Source organism: Coffea arabica, chromosome 11e, assembly GCF_036785885.1.
Source record: "Coffea arabica cultivar ET-39 chromosome 11e, Coffea Arabica ET-39 HiFi, whole genome shotgun sequence".
In the NCBI taxonomy this organism is placed as follows: domain Eukaryota; kingdom Viridiplantae; phylum Streptophyta; class Magnoliopsida; order Gentianales; family Rubiaceae; genus Coffea; species Coffea arabica.
Window position 1 is genome coordinate 29,353,511 of NC_092331.1, and position 16,398 is coordinate 29,369,908.

General features: G+C 35.8%; 2 protein-coding genes across 2 annotated transcripts; both read left to right on the forward strand.

Moving 5' to 3' along the window:
- Nucleotides 1-278: 278 nt before the first annotated feature.
- LOC113718184 (exocyst complex component SEC6-like) lies at nt 279-3,657 on the forward strand. Its single transcript, XM_027243104.2, has 4 exons — nt 279-467; nt 2,294-2,434; nt 2,538-2,717; nt 3,526-3,657. The coding sequence occupies exons 2-4, from the start codon at nt 2,384-2,386 to the stop codon at nt 3,640-3,642; spliced, it is 348 nt and encodes a 115-aa protein (XP_027098905.2). The 5' UTR covers nt 279-467; nt 2,294-2,383; the 3' UTR covers nt 3,643-3,657.
- A 9,786-nt stretch (nt 3,658-13,443) lies between these two features.
- Nucleotides 13,444-14,013, forward strand: LOC113719668 (large ribosomal subunit protein uL23-like). The gene has a single exon (XM_027244930.2). It carries the CDS (start codon nt 13,478-13,480, stop codon nt 13,937-13,939), a length of 462 nt encoding a protein of 153 aa, XP_027100731.1. The 5' UTR covers nt 13,444-13,477; the 3' UTR covers nt 13,940-14,013.
- The last annotated feature ends 2,385 nt before the right edge of the window (nt 14,014-16,398 follow it).

The following is a 16,398-nucleotide window of genomic DNA, read 5'->3' on the forward strand; positions in this document are numbered from 1 at the left end:
ATGAAAAAAGAAACCTGAAAAAAAAATTTGACCAAGGAAAAAAAAAAGAAAAAAGATGTATGAAGCTAAAGGCGTGAATCCTGGAATCTCAAAGACGTGCTTAGATGCCAAAAAAAAAAGAGCGCCAGTCTGAAATCTGAAAGAGGCGCGATGCGGGTGGCTGAAATTTCTACAAAATGACGTCGTTTTTGGTTGTTCACAGACAAACAAAAGTCTCGCCGCTTCTCTCTTCCAACACTTGGACAAATTTCATTCTCAATCTTTCCTTCCTATGGTGAACACCGAAAAACTCTGGATCTCAAACACCTTCTGCTTCCGTAAAATGCTCCTCTAAAGCACCATTGACGAGTGCCAATCTTCAGGTCAAGCTCGCCGAAGAAGCGAAGTCAGAACACTTCCAAGCTCCCTCCTCGTTCCGCGACTTCAGCTTAGACTTTTCTCCGACCCCCTCTTCAGCTAATTGTGCGGTATGTGTTTTTTTTTTGCTTTCAAAAGCTGCTCAGCCTTCTATTGTAAAGACTAATTTATGAACTAGATTGTTAATTAGCAGTGGGGAAGGTAATACTCTTGGCCAAATCGCATCCGAAACACTTGCGATCTGGAGTATGAACAATGACAAGGGTTCATCCAAGAATTTTTTTTTTCTTTTGTGGATTTTTTCCCTGTTTTCGAGAAATTTGGACTGATTAAACCAAAAATTGCTTGCTTTATATTTTGATGGAACGTTTTTGTGATTAGGATGGTCAGAACCGGCTTTCTTTGAGGAGCTATGAAATGTGAACAGTTTTTGACAGCATTAATTTGGTTGGATGAAAGAGAAATTAAACAATTTGTCGTGCCATTTAATTGCTTCCTTAAGGGGAAGAGAACTTGACTGATTTGCCTAATTTATTTGGCTGTTTTAAATGTACTACCATGTAATTTACTCTCTGGTTCTCTCTCTCTCTCTCTCTCTCTCGTTCTCTCTCTCTCTCTCTCTCTCTGGTAATCAAGCATGCACTTTACTAGAATTTTGCACGTTTGGGAACTGGCCAGAAAACTGTTTGGGGTTTCAATTGCCGTTAACATGTTGTTGTGCAATGTGTGTTTAGTCATACAATGGTTAATCTTTTGTAATAGTTAAGATTTTCATAACTGTATTCCCCCTTTGTTCTTCATTTCCTTGCCATTTTCGAACCTGCATTTTAATTTTCCCTTGTTTTTGTTAGCTCATTATCCAATGACTTCTGTCCTGCCCCCGAAAGGCTTCATTTCCTTGCCATTATCCGAGGCAATTTGGGCTTCTGAAATGTTGCATTTTCAGTTTGTATCTTGAGAAATTTCTGTGTACGGTTCTTCTTTTATTGACTTTGTTCCATAACATCGTAGAGGTATCTGGCTTTAACATCTTTTAATTTTATCTGGGAGGGACAAAATATAAAGAGGATTTAAAGGCATCTTAAAGAGGATCACCTGCTCCCAAATTAAAAATATGGGATCAAATGCTGTCACTCTTGGATATGTATAAAATCATGTGTTCTTTTGCTGTATCTATTTTCTTCATATTCTGGATTTAATTGGTGCTTTGTTATAGGTCGGGTTTGAAGATATGATGGTAAAATAAAGAATAGAGGACTAGCCATCTTATATTAGATTAAAATTTAGAAAAATAGAAATAACACATGACAGATCAAAACCTATTCTGATATGTTATCTTTAAGGATGAACTGCAGATTTCTGGATTCTTAAATGTTAATGTCCTTTTCATCCACTTCCTAATATCTGAGTTTCCCCAGATTCTGAAATTCCTCTCTCAGTACGAATTTGAAATCCCCCAGTAGTGGTGTTATTTTGAAGATCTTTTACTTACAAATTATGTCTGAAACTGTTTCATCATTTGTTTTAAATGTATATTTGAAATCTGCAAGAATTTGTCTATAAGAAATGTCATAGTCAGAAGGTAAGTTTAGATTTTTTAGTGTTTCTTTTCCTGTCAATTCATAAATTAAAAGAGAAAACTCTCAGAAAGAGAAGGTCAGAGATTTTAATACATTCTAGAATGGATTTTGGGTTTTGTCAAGAGTGAAAAAGAAATAACTTCAAATAGGACTGCAAAACCATTCAGCCTAATTGCTCTTTGGTTTTCCTTTTCTCTATATATACACTATGTAAGTCCTGTGAGTATTTTTGGTGATAAAAAAACATGGCGCATATATTGGAAGCGTTTAATCTTCACTCTCTTTTACTCATATCAGTTAGTAATTTGGTTTTTCTTTTTCTTTTAAAGAAATTAATTCTTAATATATTCAATTAGGTTACAGGTTGGGTAGTGGAATACCAAGAAAATTTAATTGGACTTGGTGTGGACGAGTCCTTAGCTCAAGTTTGTTCCGAGAGTGGCTCAATGGATCCCCTCATGAATGCATATGTAGAAAGAATGCAAGCTACCACAAGGGTAATAACTATATGATGTCTACTTGGCTTTGCTATTCCTTCATTTTGCTCCTCTAACAAATATATTCAGCACTGCAAATTTCATTTTTAACTTTGTTCTGCAGAAATGGTATTTGAATATACTTGAGGCTGACAAGGTACAAGCACCTAAGAAAACAGATGATGGAAAGCTTTATACACCAGCTGCTGTTGACTTATTTAGAATCCTTGGAGAGCAAGTACAAATAGTTCGGAAGAATAGCACTGATGTCATGTTGTATAGAATCTCTTTGGCTATAATTCAGGTGAGTTTGAGATAGTTTTGTCATTCATATCATGTCAAAAGGAGCTGTTCATTTGAGGATATAACCGAACCAATTTCACCTCAGGTACTTTACATTTATAGTATTTTTTTTGTTTGTGCTATAGTAATTACTGTGTCAATGAACATTATCTGCTTAGATCCCTTTTGAATTTGCTGCCAACTCATACAGTTAACTGGGAAAGGTCTGAATTGAAACTGCATTTTCGTTGTCACTGTGCCCATTTTGTGCCAGAATCTGTTTCTAGCAATTTTACATGTTCCAATTTATTGATATTAATTCCCACTCCACTACTTGTTTCCTAAAAGCAAATTACTAGAGTAGGTTGGATCTATGTTGCTAGATCATTTAAGCTGTCAAGAACTCTAAGATTGGAAAATTTTCTTTATTTTGCCTCATCTTTCTAGTGGACGTATTCTTTTATAGTACCTATATTGTTGATACTTCTGAACAACATGATTAGCTGGTATATCACTAAACAGTTTACACATTGTTAACACTTGTGCACAGTATGATTCTATAGTATTTTCTAGTTACAACAACATTTGAAAATTTGTTACTAGTCTCCAGCCTATCTTCTGCATGATCTGTGGTGTGCCCAAGTTCATCAGAAAATTCAATCTACATTTTCATACAGCAGAGTCGAACAAATGCTGCTACTTAATTTATATCTGGTCTTGTCCCTATCTTAATATATATTCCCTTCTCACTATGTTGTTAATTAATCATTATACCAGTTTGCCCATTCTCTCTCCTATTTTCTGCTAAATTGGTCATCTCTTCTCCTTAGGTGATGATTGATTTTCAAGCAGCTGAAAGGCAGAGATTAGAGGAACCTGCTTCTGAAATTGGTCTAGAACCTCTTTGTGCAATGGTAACTGAATTTTGTAAACTTCGTTTAGTCTAATTGATCTTCGTTTGTCGAACTCATCTAAATTTTTCTGTATCAGAATTTTTTTTTTGTGCTAAGGAAAAAGAGGCACCTGTGATTGTGTGTGTGTGTGTGTTTTTTTCTTGATATACTGTGTGGTTCACGATCATCTAGGCTCTCAATGATTTTAGGATTTTATTGTTGTTATTGTTATTGTTATTGCATATATATTTGTGAACATGCAGATATTTATTGTGTTTGTATTGTTATTCTATATTTCACAGAATATACATTCAATGTCTTATTTGCTATAATTTCACTTTATTTTTGTGTTAAGCAATTTACTTAGATTGCTATAATTTCAAATTAGAGTGACATTAGTTTTTATAATATGGTGCCTATCTAGAAGTGTAGTTCCTGTTTTAACACCAGTGCTCATTGCTTCAATTTTGGTAGCGTGTAGGTTCTAACACGATTCCCAAGAAGAAGAAGCCAGTCATTGCTGTGAAGATGGTTTTTGAATTGAAGACTACAAGGCCTATCGTGCTCATGTTTTGTTCTAGATGGGAATCGTGCTCATATTTTTGTATAGAACTTTACTACTCTCTATTGTGGATGGGAAATCACTAGTATTGTAACTGAATGGCTTATTTTGGATGGTGCATGGTTTATGACTCATTTGAGGCAACATTTATATATATATGTATTTGGGTTGATCTTCTATTGGAAATGAATGTTGGCTTTCTTTTCGTATGTTGGCTTTTTTTTTCTCCTTGCTACTCAATGAACGTTTTGTGATTGTTGGCAGCTATGTTGCGTAATTAACATTAGATTATTGCTTTTTACAAAAAAATAAATGACAATAAAAAAGTTGTCACTGCCAACAAGTTTCACTAGTGATACCAGAAAGTCGTCACTTTTTATGGATGGAAAACAATGACAACAAAAGTCGTCACTGAACGGAAGCATAATGTGACAACTCCAAGGGTTGACTATGACAAGAATTTAGCCAGCTTAGTGACAATAAAAGTCGTCACACAATGTACAACAATGAGTGACGACAAGAGTCATCACAAAAGCGAAATCGTTTGTGACGACTTTCAACAGTCGTCACATGGACCCCCTTTTGTGACATAGAACTAGTGACAACTCTGTGACAGCAGTAAAAGTCATCACTGACTTTTTTTGTGACGACTTCTGAATTTTTAGTGACGACTTTCGCCTGTCACAGAAACGCAATTTTCTTGTAGTGATTTTTCAGCAACTTTGAGCTACTATAACTTGGTGCTCAAAACTCTGATTCTTGTTCCACTTGTTTTGTTTTAAACTTTTAATGCAACTCTAATTGATTTTCAAATTTGAAAGGCTAGTTCAATTTTTGTGAATTTCACCGAATTTCCAAAGTTGGCGAAAAACCAACCCCGAAACTGTCTAGCAAGCTTTAAACAGCGACTTTGAGCCAATTTTTGAATACATTCCGTTTGGAATCATGGGAAAGTGTATTCTAGGAACTTTTAGTACTTTGGAAGAAGTTTCCAACGGTACCAAGTTTTTCAATTTTAGACTTGTAAAGGGTGAGATACGATTCTTTAAAGATCTCGTATCAAAACTGAAATTTTCAGAACTTAAGGAAATGGAGTTTTTCGAATTCTCCTTTTTCCCTCGATATCACTTGAACGTTTTATACTTGATTTCGAAGATGAAAACTTGATTTCTCTTGTACTTTAAAACCCTACTTTTGAGCCTTAATTCGCGAGTAATTTAGGCTCATTTTAGTGAAATTTTCTAGGATTGTACAAGCGTGCGATCTTCCTTGATAATTGGGGTTTATAAGTGATTGCTCACTATTAATTGCTCAAGCTCGCGTGAGGACCTTCAAGAGGATCCTACGGTAGACGCTTGAACTTCAAGTAACATTTCTCCTTGGTTGACTTGGTGAGTGTCAAGTGTGTGAAAACGTGTTAATTGCTTTTGACAATAGAACATTTTGAAAACGCTGAGTCGAGGGTGTAATTTATCGCACTCGTTCTCATTTAAATGAAGTGTACTTGAATTTCGTGATATGAAATAATTGAAGTACTTGAAGTGACTCGTTAAGTGAATTTCAGTGAAATGTTTAAGTGATTATTTATGCTATGGCTGCATAAGTCGATCGGAGTGAATCTCCTCGACTCAAGTGGTAAGTGGGGGACGCCCAAATCTCACTGGCTAACCTTGGACTCGAGCCGGCATGGGCTTGGTCGGGCTCCTTGGCGAACCATGAGAAAACAAAAGCTTGATCTATTAAGAGATCTTGTTTGGCATACTTGAGCAGTATTGCCTCAAACAAACGACAGGCGGGCCCGATACAGGGGTATATAAAGTGAAATGGGACATGATAAGTGAAGTACTACGGACTAAACCTACCCGATTGACGGAGTGTCAACTCGTGGAGGTTCGTGATCGTGCAATTGGAAAATAGCTCCTGAGAGCTTCTATATCCTTGAATTGTTTCTGTTTATTTTTCTCGCTCGAATTTTTATTTATTGCAATATTATTGCGCTACTTGTTAAATTGGGATTGTTACTTGAACAATGTGACTGCATGTGTGTTCTTGGCCTCACGAGCGTTTTGCTCGTCCTGTAGATTTGTTTTCCTTAACAGGGAAGGATCTGGAATGAATCTCAGAGAAACCCCTTTTGAATGTACTTTTGTATTAGGGTTTTTCAATGTGCTAGGTTAGACTCTTGATTATTGTATATTTTGGGATTTGATGTAACCTTTGAGAACTTGATGTAAGGATTGGATACTTGACGTATTTTGGAACTCGTGATGTAAATTTGAATGTTATTTATGGGAGTGACCTCCCTTTCTTACTTATATCATCGTGATGGCTGGTATTTCATTAAACTTGAACGGGATTTGTCTTGAGTCCTAGCGAGAGTTGGGCAGGCGTCCTGCCGATACCCTTTGGTTCGCCTTAGGGAGAAGTGGGGGCGTCACATTTTCTTTGCCGTTTGGTCAGCTGAATGGAGAAGAGAAGATGAGGGTTTTGTGTTTTGTTGGTAGGTAGATGAAGTGTATTAAGGAAGCCAAGTTAATGGTGCAAAAGTCAACTAAGAATAGTGCTCGCGCGCGCGTTTCGTATCCGATTTCTCTCGGATTTGTTTCACTTGTGCACTAAACCTCTAATGTAATTCCTATAACACTATAATTATTCACCCTTAGTAGTCTAGTATAAGTTTCTTAAATCTCCACTTAGTCATTCCGGCTCGATTTACGCGAACTTCCGATTCACGCGCGATAAAGCGGAATTTAAAAGAAATTCATGTAACGATGATGTAATTAACTAACTCTAGGGTAAATAATTATAAAAATAACTATTTTAAGAATAAAACATGAGTTCTCAAATCTCTAAGATCATTGCACTCTTGGATCAAATATTGTCTCGAAAAATGTGTACTTGTTATTCCTTACTAAACAAGGCTTTGAAAATTAAATTTGCTAACGGGACGTTTTAAAAATGTAAGTGAGACATTGTTTTGTCTAAATGGATTTAAAATGGTTGAAATAAATTATTCGGAGAAAACGGGTGAATAAATATTTTATTAAGCCATTAAAATAATATAAAAGTAAGAAAATAAAAGTCCGGGTCCTCACACCTATTGGTTAGTTGGTCGAATCGAGCCAGTAAGGGCTTGATCAAGGGGACCGGCGAACCATAGGTACTGTTTATTGTTTATTGTGTACTCCACTGGATATGGTCCACTGGATTCGGTATACTCGAGTATTACCACCACTGTTAATGTTGGAATTTGGGTCCGGTAAGGGGTTTGAATGGTGGATGAAGATTGGAGTTAGGTGGTGCTTTACTAGACTAGTTATACTACTTTGAAAGTTGACGGAGTGTCAACTACTTCCTGGCAAGCTATGGCCGAGTTAGCTCGCAAGAGCGACTGTATTCTTATACCTGGAAATGTTGGATATCTATTCACTTTGTTATTTGAAGTGTTATTGCTCACTTTTATGAACTTTTATACTTGTCATTTTGGGATTTCAAGTTTTATATAATGGTCAACTTGTTACTTGTTTTGTGTGAAGTTTTGGAACTTCACTAAGCCTTGCCTTACCACATTAGTTTTGTATCCTTACAGGGGTTACGAGCATAGGCATGAAGTTGGGACAGGCTAGTTCTGCCTAGTTTCTTTTGACTTTTGTGTTTGTACTAGCGCTAGTGCTCGATTAGAGTTAGAAGTTCAACTAGAACCTGAATCTTTTGTTACATTTGGGTATGTATGAACATTTGAGATAAGCATGTGTATAGATGTACATTTTAAATTTGGGAACTGCTGTTTCTTTTACTCTTGAAGTTATAACTTAATCATTGAAGTTGTGTGAGTGAGTCCTGGTGAGAGTTAGACAGGCGGTCCAATTAATCCCAGGGTACGCCCTAGGGAGAGGTGGGGTCGTCACAGGAATAACTTCGAACTAGTAGGAGGAGAAATAGGGAAAGAGCTGTGGAAACATGGGACGAGCTACGTGAATTATGTGGAGATTCATACCTAACTATTACCATATAGATTTGCACCAAAAATTGCAAACGCTCACCCAATGTAGTAGGTCGGTTTAAGATTACTTCAAGGAGATGGAGATGGCAATGCTTAGAGACAATGTGCATGAAGATGAGGAGGCAACAATGGCACGTTTTCTTAATGGTTTAAAGGCTGAAATAGCTAAAGTTGTGGAACTTCAAAACTATCTAGACTTGCAAGAGTTGGTGGACAAAACTGTCAAAGTGGAACGGCGCCTCAAGTGGAGGGGTAGTTGTCACGCCCCGAGCCCGCATGTGTCAATCACGTGACATCCGCCGTATCCTCAAGTCCCACTCAAGAATAAAAGGCAACATCAAACTATACTATAATTAAAAAGTACTAAATAGTGTAACTAAAGAAAGTGCGGTACAAATCTCAAATGAAAGGTAGTCTACGAATATCCAATAAGTTCGTACATTTATTCTCTGGTTGAAACAGCGGAAAGAAAATAAATAAAACTAACAGCTAGAAGCGGCTAGGCTGCTAATTTCTAGTCACTTAGAACTAATAAAAATCATCTTTAAGGTCTTCTACGTAAATCAACTCATACTCATCAAAATCTGCAAAATGGTAAACATTGGGTTGAGCGACAAAATCGCTCACTAAGTAGTATCTACCCTTCTGTTGGACCATGCAACCAAAATTTTACATATGCATACATATGTATAGATACAAATCAATTTATTTGCACATTATTCACATCCAAAATCATTGAAAGTAACGTTATTTGTAAAACAATCACTAATAAAGAGTAACACAGCAATTGATAAATAACTTATTCATAACCGTACCTAGAAGTCATAAAGTCATAAGTCATTTCATATTAGCTCATAACCATTACATATCAGCTCATAACCATTTCATATCAATTCATAACAAATACACGCAATGTCCGGCTTCTGAGTACTCAGCCTAGAGATTAAACCCCTTTTAGGTGGGCGACCAATAGATTTTATGACTATCAATTGGTCTCATTACATACATGGGTCAATCGGCCAGACTCTATACCAAGCTACCATGACCTTATCAATCGGTCGGACTCTATACCAGACTATCATGACCATTAGGCAGGACTATAGCCCCTACCGTCTATTCCATGACTATTTTGAGCTTTATTTGATATAAATTCATTTCACATGCCATATACATAATTTTTTGATTTCATGAAAGATACCGCTCATTTCATATAAAATATTTCAAATAAGTCACATGGTCCATCTTTGCATAGTAAAAAGAACTTGCATAAATATTCAAGCAAATCATTTAATCAAATACATTTCAAGTTAATACCGCAAAATATAATAACATATCAAAATGTTTCAAATAAATCACATGGTCCATCTCTGTATAGTAAAAATAGAACTTGCATAAATATTCAAGTAAATCATTTAATCAAATACATTTCTAGTTAACACCTCAAAATATGATTGACAAAAAAATTTCACTTTGCACTTTTGAATTCTCAGAAAGGTAAGTACCACCTACCTTTGTCTGGCTACTCGAGTGGAACTACTTTAGGTCTTTCAAACTTGTGTCGTACCTATCAAATGCATAGGTTTCCTAATCAGTTGATATTTCTTATAGATGCATAAATATATCAACTCTAAGTCAGTTTAAGATTCCTGTCTAGACCATTACATGAACCATAATGGAGTTTTCCTAAATTAAGAAGTTTCTACTTTTGGAAATTTTCTATTTTTGGAAGGCTTCTATTTTGGAAAATTTTCATTTTTTGCAGTTCCCATTTCTATAAAGTTTCCTAATTTAGAAATAATTATTCATAATCAAATTTATTATCTTGACTATTGTACGTATTTATCTATGCATATATATATTTATTGTTATTTTATTATTATTCATTGTTATTGTTATTATTCTTATCATCACTATTTTATTTTATTTTCATTTATATATATTTGTTAATTAGTTACTATTATCTTTTGCTTTACTCCCATTTTTGTGCTTGTGTAGGTGTTTTTATTATTTATATCTATATGTATATATATATATTGGTTTATTATTATAATTATTGTCTTAGTTTATTTCACTTGTATCTAGATTTTCATTTTATTTTCGTTTATATCTTTAATTTACTTCTTCTATATTTATATTGTTGCTATTATTGTTATTTTTTTATACATTTAAAAGAAATCTAAAACCTATCTTATATTGTATAACTTAATCAAATAGTGATAGATTAAAATATCTTAGATTTCTACTTAAATATTTTAGGCCTAATTAAATAAAGCCTGAATGACCAAATCCACACTTATTTTAGGTTGGGTCTTGATATTTAGTTCTTATGTTAGTCCATAAAAAGGTGGGTTGTTTATACCTAAAATTTAACTATTGGACATTCCCTAAATCCATGCTATATTTTGACCCAAGTATACTTGCCATTTTCTTTTTCCAAATTCTATCATTATTATTACGATTATTATTATTATTATTATTATTCATAATCCCCTTTTTTCTTCTTCTCTTTGGCCGACCTTTTTGGCTAGTGAAAGAGGAGCGTCTAATGACCCTCCTTTGTTTCTCTCTTGATACGAATCTTGTTGGTGAGGAGATTCGCGACCCAAGATCGCTTGTTGGATTGACGTCGGATGCAAGAAACGGTAGCAGCGGAAACCCTACGACCCCTCTAATCCCCGTGACTACGAACTTGTTGATACTATCTCAACCCGTAATCAAATGAATTAGTGAACCTCAGGCAAGTGTAAAAGGCGCCACAATTCAAGTGCGATTCTTGAATTGATAAGCCGAACAAGAACACTAGAGTATAACTCTAAGTTGTTCAAGGTTTGCTCGAAAGCTATGGAGAAAACTCTCTCAATATTTTTATCATAAAAGTGTCTCCCTCTATTGATGTAATATGGTGCCTTATATAGGCTACAAGTGAAAAACCTAATCTAGTAAGAAAATGGATTAAGGGTGTAGTGGATATGGGCCCTAATAAGGGAGGCCTAACCCCCGACGGATTGGGCCTCACGTGGCTTTCCTTCCTAGGCAGCCCACTCTAGCAAATAGTAATGAGTAAATTAGCAATCCTATCCTTGGTGATTCTACGTGCAATATGCACTTAGCCAATTATTCAATCTAATCAACTAATGTGGAAATAACTAACTATGATGCTAAAACAGAAATTAGGGTTTGGAAAAAAAACCCTAATCCTCAGGTGTCGCTTCAATGCTCATTATCGGACCGCGACCACCTTCACTTGAATGTATGAATCCTTCAAAGGACTTGTGTATGGCCTGAATAAGTACATTGAGTTGCTCACGAAGTTTCTTTGCGTGAGCCCGAGTAATGGGTCCACTTGGGGCGAGCACGTGATCCTTAGCTCCTTGATTACCCGAGCCAATGTTGGCCTGCCCACGTACCATGATGCTATCATCTCTCTTTTTCTTTTCCTTCGGTTGGCCTTTCGGCCCACCTTTCCTTCTTGATCCATGTCGCCAACAAGTTGCTAGCGACTCCTTGTTTAACCTTTCTCCTTGGGCAAGGTCGCCAACATAATAACCCCTTTTTATTTGTTGCTGCTGCAGTCAAAGCTTCAGTAACAACGCATATTCTCTCTTCTCTTTTTTTAAAACTTTCAACAGAATGAAGATTTAAATTTTATTCTACCCCATAGCTAAGATTTAACACCCTATTCTTATCAATCCAAATACAAATCTTCCTAAATTTCTCATACAAGCATATATATCTATATTTATATAACATAATAGATATCCGTAAAATCTTCAGAATAATTAATGCGACTAATAGAACCTAAAAGAGGAGTTTTCACGTGAATTTGGAACTTATAGGTCTAGGTGCCTAGTTGCTTGATTAATTGACAGCGACGCCTTCTTCTCCTCTCTACTCTCTGACAGCTCTTGTTCTAAGGGGAGGCAGACAATGAAAGGTAGAAATGATGTTATTTTTTTTTCTTTGTTGTTTTGATAAGTGTCCTAAACCCTAATAACCACCCACTAGTAGGTGGTTTAGATAAGAATTTTAATTATTTTGAACTTTTACCCTATCTTATCTCATTCATATCCCCCAATTAACCCTTTAACCTATCTAACAATTATTTTTACTTTTACTCATGGTAAATTAATTAATTGGGCAAGAATAAAAAAATTGAGCCAAAACCATGGGTTTTACAGTAGTACACATTCCAATGCTCACTGTCAAGCAGAAAATTGGAAGAATTAGCAACTTAACAAGGAGGAAAAAGAGACGGCTTCTTCCAATCCATCAAGGCCGAGGGCTCCATTTCAAGAGTCAGCTCCCAAAGTCGATTCCAAGGCTGCTCGAGATATTTCAAGGTCACGCAATTGGATGCCAAATGCTTTAGGTGTCAAGGGTTCAGGAATATTGCATCCTAATGCTCTAACCAATCGACTATGGTCATACTGCCCAGCGGAGAAGTGGTTACCGATGACAAGAAAGAGTATGAAGGGATGCCTCCACTCGTGGAAAATGATGATTCTGGAGAAGAGATATTACCTCCTAATGAAGTAGTAGGGTTGGTGACATTGAAGGCATTAACCACTCAAATAAGGGAGAATGAGGATCAACGTAGCAACCACTACAAAAAATTTGGTCTTCAGTGACAAGCCATTTTTGTCACAAAAAAATAAAAAGTCGTCACTGATAACTTTTATTGACAACTTTCTAGTTGTCACAGAGTCGTCACTGAAGGCCCGTCGGTAAAAGTATATAGTGATGACAATAAAAGTCGTCAGTGAATGGAACTGTTTTGTGACAACTGATGTTGTCAATAATTATTGTAATTTTAGTGATGACATAGTATCTTGTCAATGATGTACAAATAAATGTCGTCACTAAAAGTGATATGTAATTGTCATTGCTATAGACTAATTACTGACAACTTTTGTTGTCACTAAACACTTTTTAATTCTATGACCACAGATTGTTATTAATGAAAAATTCTGATTCAATGATAACTCTTTATCACCATGAAAATTGAAAATTTTCCTACAACAATTATATCTATAAATGGAAAAAAATGACAATGATTTATAATTAGCAAATGAATGCATCCATTGCATTACGAAATGTCAAAATATCATATAAGCATTCAAATATCATAATGAAGTTCAACAACACCCTATAGATAGTTTGATAAGTGGTATTTGGCCTAAATTTCACATATAACTCGAGGTAGCTTTACAAAACAAATCCAAGTCCCAAATTTCAACACAGAGCCGCTTCAGCAACACTCAGCTCCTCCCCTCAACACTCGGCTCCTCCCCTCAGGTAAAAGATTTGTAAGGCAGTTTCTAGCAATGGCTCCTAAAGCTGACACCACAAAAAAGCTTGATACAAAGGCTCAGGCAGCCAAGGTTGCCAAATTTGTCAAATCTGGGACAACTTTTAAAAAGAAAGCCAAGAAGATCCGGACCAAAGTTACCTTCCATCGCCCTAAGACATTGAAAAAGGATGGAAACCCGAAGTACCCATGCATCAGTGCTCCTCCTAGGAATAAGTTGGACCATTATCAGATTCTCAAATATCCTTTGACTACTGAATCTGCCATGAAAAAGATTGAAGATAACAATACCATGGTATTCATAGTTGACATCCGTGCTGATAAGAAGAAAATCAAAGATGCAGTGAAGAAGATGTACGACATACAGACCAAGAAAGTGAACACTTTGATCAGGCCTGATGGAACAAAGAAAGCATATGTTCGATTGACTCCAGACTACGATGCTTTGGATGTGGCAAACAAGATTGGAATAATATAAATGAATTTAGTCATTGTTTTGTTCCGATCAAAGATACTGTCTTTTAAGTGTGACAATTTGCTAGGCTGTTTTGTCGTGAAAAAAAAATACCAAATTTCAACACAAGGGGGAAATTTTAACATCAGACAAAATTTCACTAAACCTTGCCATTTCCCAATTTCACTATATCTCTTGTAGTTCGGTTGCTTAGCTAAAATTTGCAATCCAATAAGAACCTCAATAATTAAAGCTGGACATTCAAAATCAGCCCCAAAGAAAATCAAAATCAGCCCCAAACTAATGCACCAAATTAGCTCAAGAAATAAGTACTGCTATTAAACTTCAGCCTCAAAGGAATAATATAACAAGTTGATAAGGCAACAAGCACTACTATAACAAGTACTGATATAAGTACCGCTATGAACAATATAACCAGTTGATAAGACGATAAGCACAACACTAAAGGAAAAGCAACTTCAGTTCACTTGCTTAGCTAAAACATTCAAATAAACTAAACTAAACTAAACCAAAACAATCCAAACTAATGCACCACAGAGGATACAAGGTGTCAAGTATGATAACCAAAGTAATGTCGATCATGATATAAGGTGTCAAGTAGGAGCAATGTGTACCAACATAACTAGAATGTTTCTTTGCCATTTAAAAGCAAATAACAACTTTCTTGTTCTAGATCTCTGAAATTACTTTTGCTGTTTGTCATGGTGTATTAATTCCATAGAAAACCAGCACCCCTTAATATTGTATTCCAATCAAACTAGTGAGTTAGGCAAGTGGCGGGACATTGCAAAACATTCACAGTGAAATTTACTTCAAGAATGGCACCAAAAATGGGAACCATTCATGTGAAAAGAAAAGGTATTACCTCAAGGAATGCCTTCAAAACCGACATAAAAGTTAGTATTATTACTCCGTTAACAGAAAATCCAACCTACATCCAGCAAAAAGTTTGTGATTATACAGTATAAAATAATGCTATATGGAGAACAAACTACCATGTAAGACATGAAACTATCAATAATTAGCAATTAACTGTGGCAAGATGTACACTTCTCAATTTAGCATTATTCCAAGTAGAAGAGGCGAAGCCATATTAATTTGAAAAGGGACATATAGATAGCTGGGGGAGATGGAAAGCAGGTTTTATAGTGAATATTGGGCTAATAGATAATATGATAGCACTTAGCAGAGCTGTGGGGAGTACTCAAAAGGATAAAAATGGCTTGGAACTCTGGAGAAAGAAGAGTGACTCTGGACACGAATTGCAAGGCAGCTTTGGAACTAATACAAGGAACAGGACAGGACTCACCACTATACAATCTAATATGTCAGATCAGGAATGTTTTAAGTAGGGATCGGGAATCCTGGCTACAACATGTTTGGAGAAAGAAGTAAGTGTGCAGAATAGCTAGCTAAAAGTAGTGTCAACAAAGAATCTGGGATGCAGATTATAACAGAACTGCCACAGGAACTTAGTGAATTGCGTGGTGCAAATATTTTAGGGGCTGCGACCCTATGTTTTGTTTCTGTTTAAGAGGTTTGACCTCTCCCTTGTAAACTTAACAAAAGGAACATACTAGGCAGAGAAGTAAATGTAGTCAACACATTTGCAAGCAAAACATTTTGGCCAAAGCACCTTTGCCCTTAAAAAATAGTGAAACATGTAAAATTCAGCACAAGTAAGGCTAACAAGTATATTCTGGAGAATCATGGACTCTCAAAACATACCATAAGAAGCTGTCCATACTGTTCTAATAACATTCCTAGTTCATGAATTTTTACGAAGGAAGATCTTTTTTCACATCAAAACTAATTGATGAGTTTTGGTCCTCTTACCAAGCTCTTCCAAAGTGATACTAGTACAAGTCCTTAAGTAGACTTGAGATGCAGCCTTAGAACTCTATCACCAGATTTCTCAGTCACCAGATGCAACACCTTAGACTTGAGATGCAACCTTAGAGGTCTGTGTTCTAGAATGAATTTATAAGTTAGCAGAAAAAAAAAGTCTACAGTATCTCAACTTGCAGGACTACATCCATAGCTAATATACAGCTTTTAAGGCAAAGTACAAATGCAATGATTTGGAGCAACTTGTCCAGGTTTCTAAAAAAATAAATAAATGGAAACAAAGGAAATGAGAGTCGATTTGTGAGTGTGCACATTTACACAAAGATAGAGCACTTCCAACAGGAAAACATTAGGAAAGAGCTTGAAGTCTTGACAGACATAATTCAATCACCTCAATTCAAGAAACATTCAAGGCTGCTTTTGAACCAGACTAAGTGCATGGATCTAAACGAGTTGAATTTTGAAGTGAAAAAAATGTTGCTTTTGAAAAGCATTCAAATCTGTAGAATTTACTCTTACTACCTTAATTGTAATGCATTTAGCTCTACAAACAACACCACAATACTACCTTAATTGTAATGCATTTAGCTCTACAAACAGCACCACAATGATGA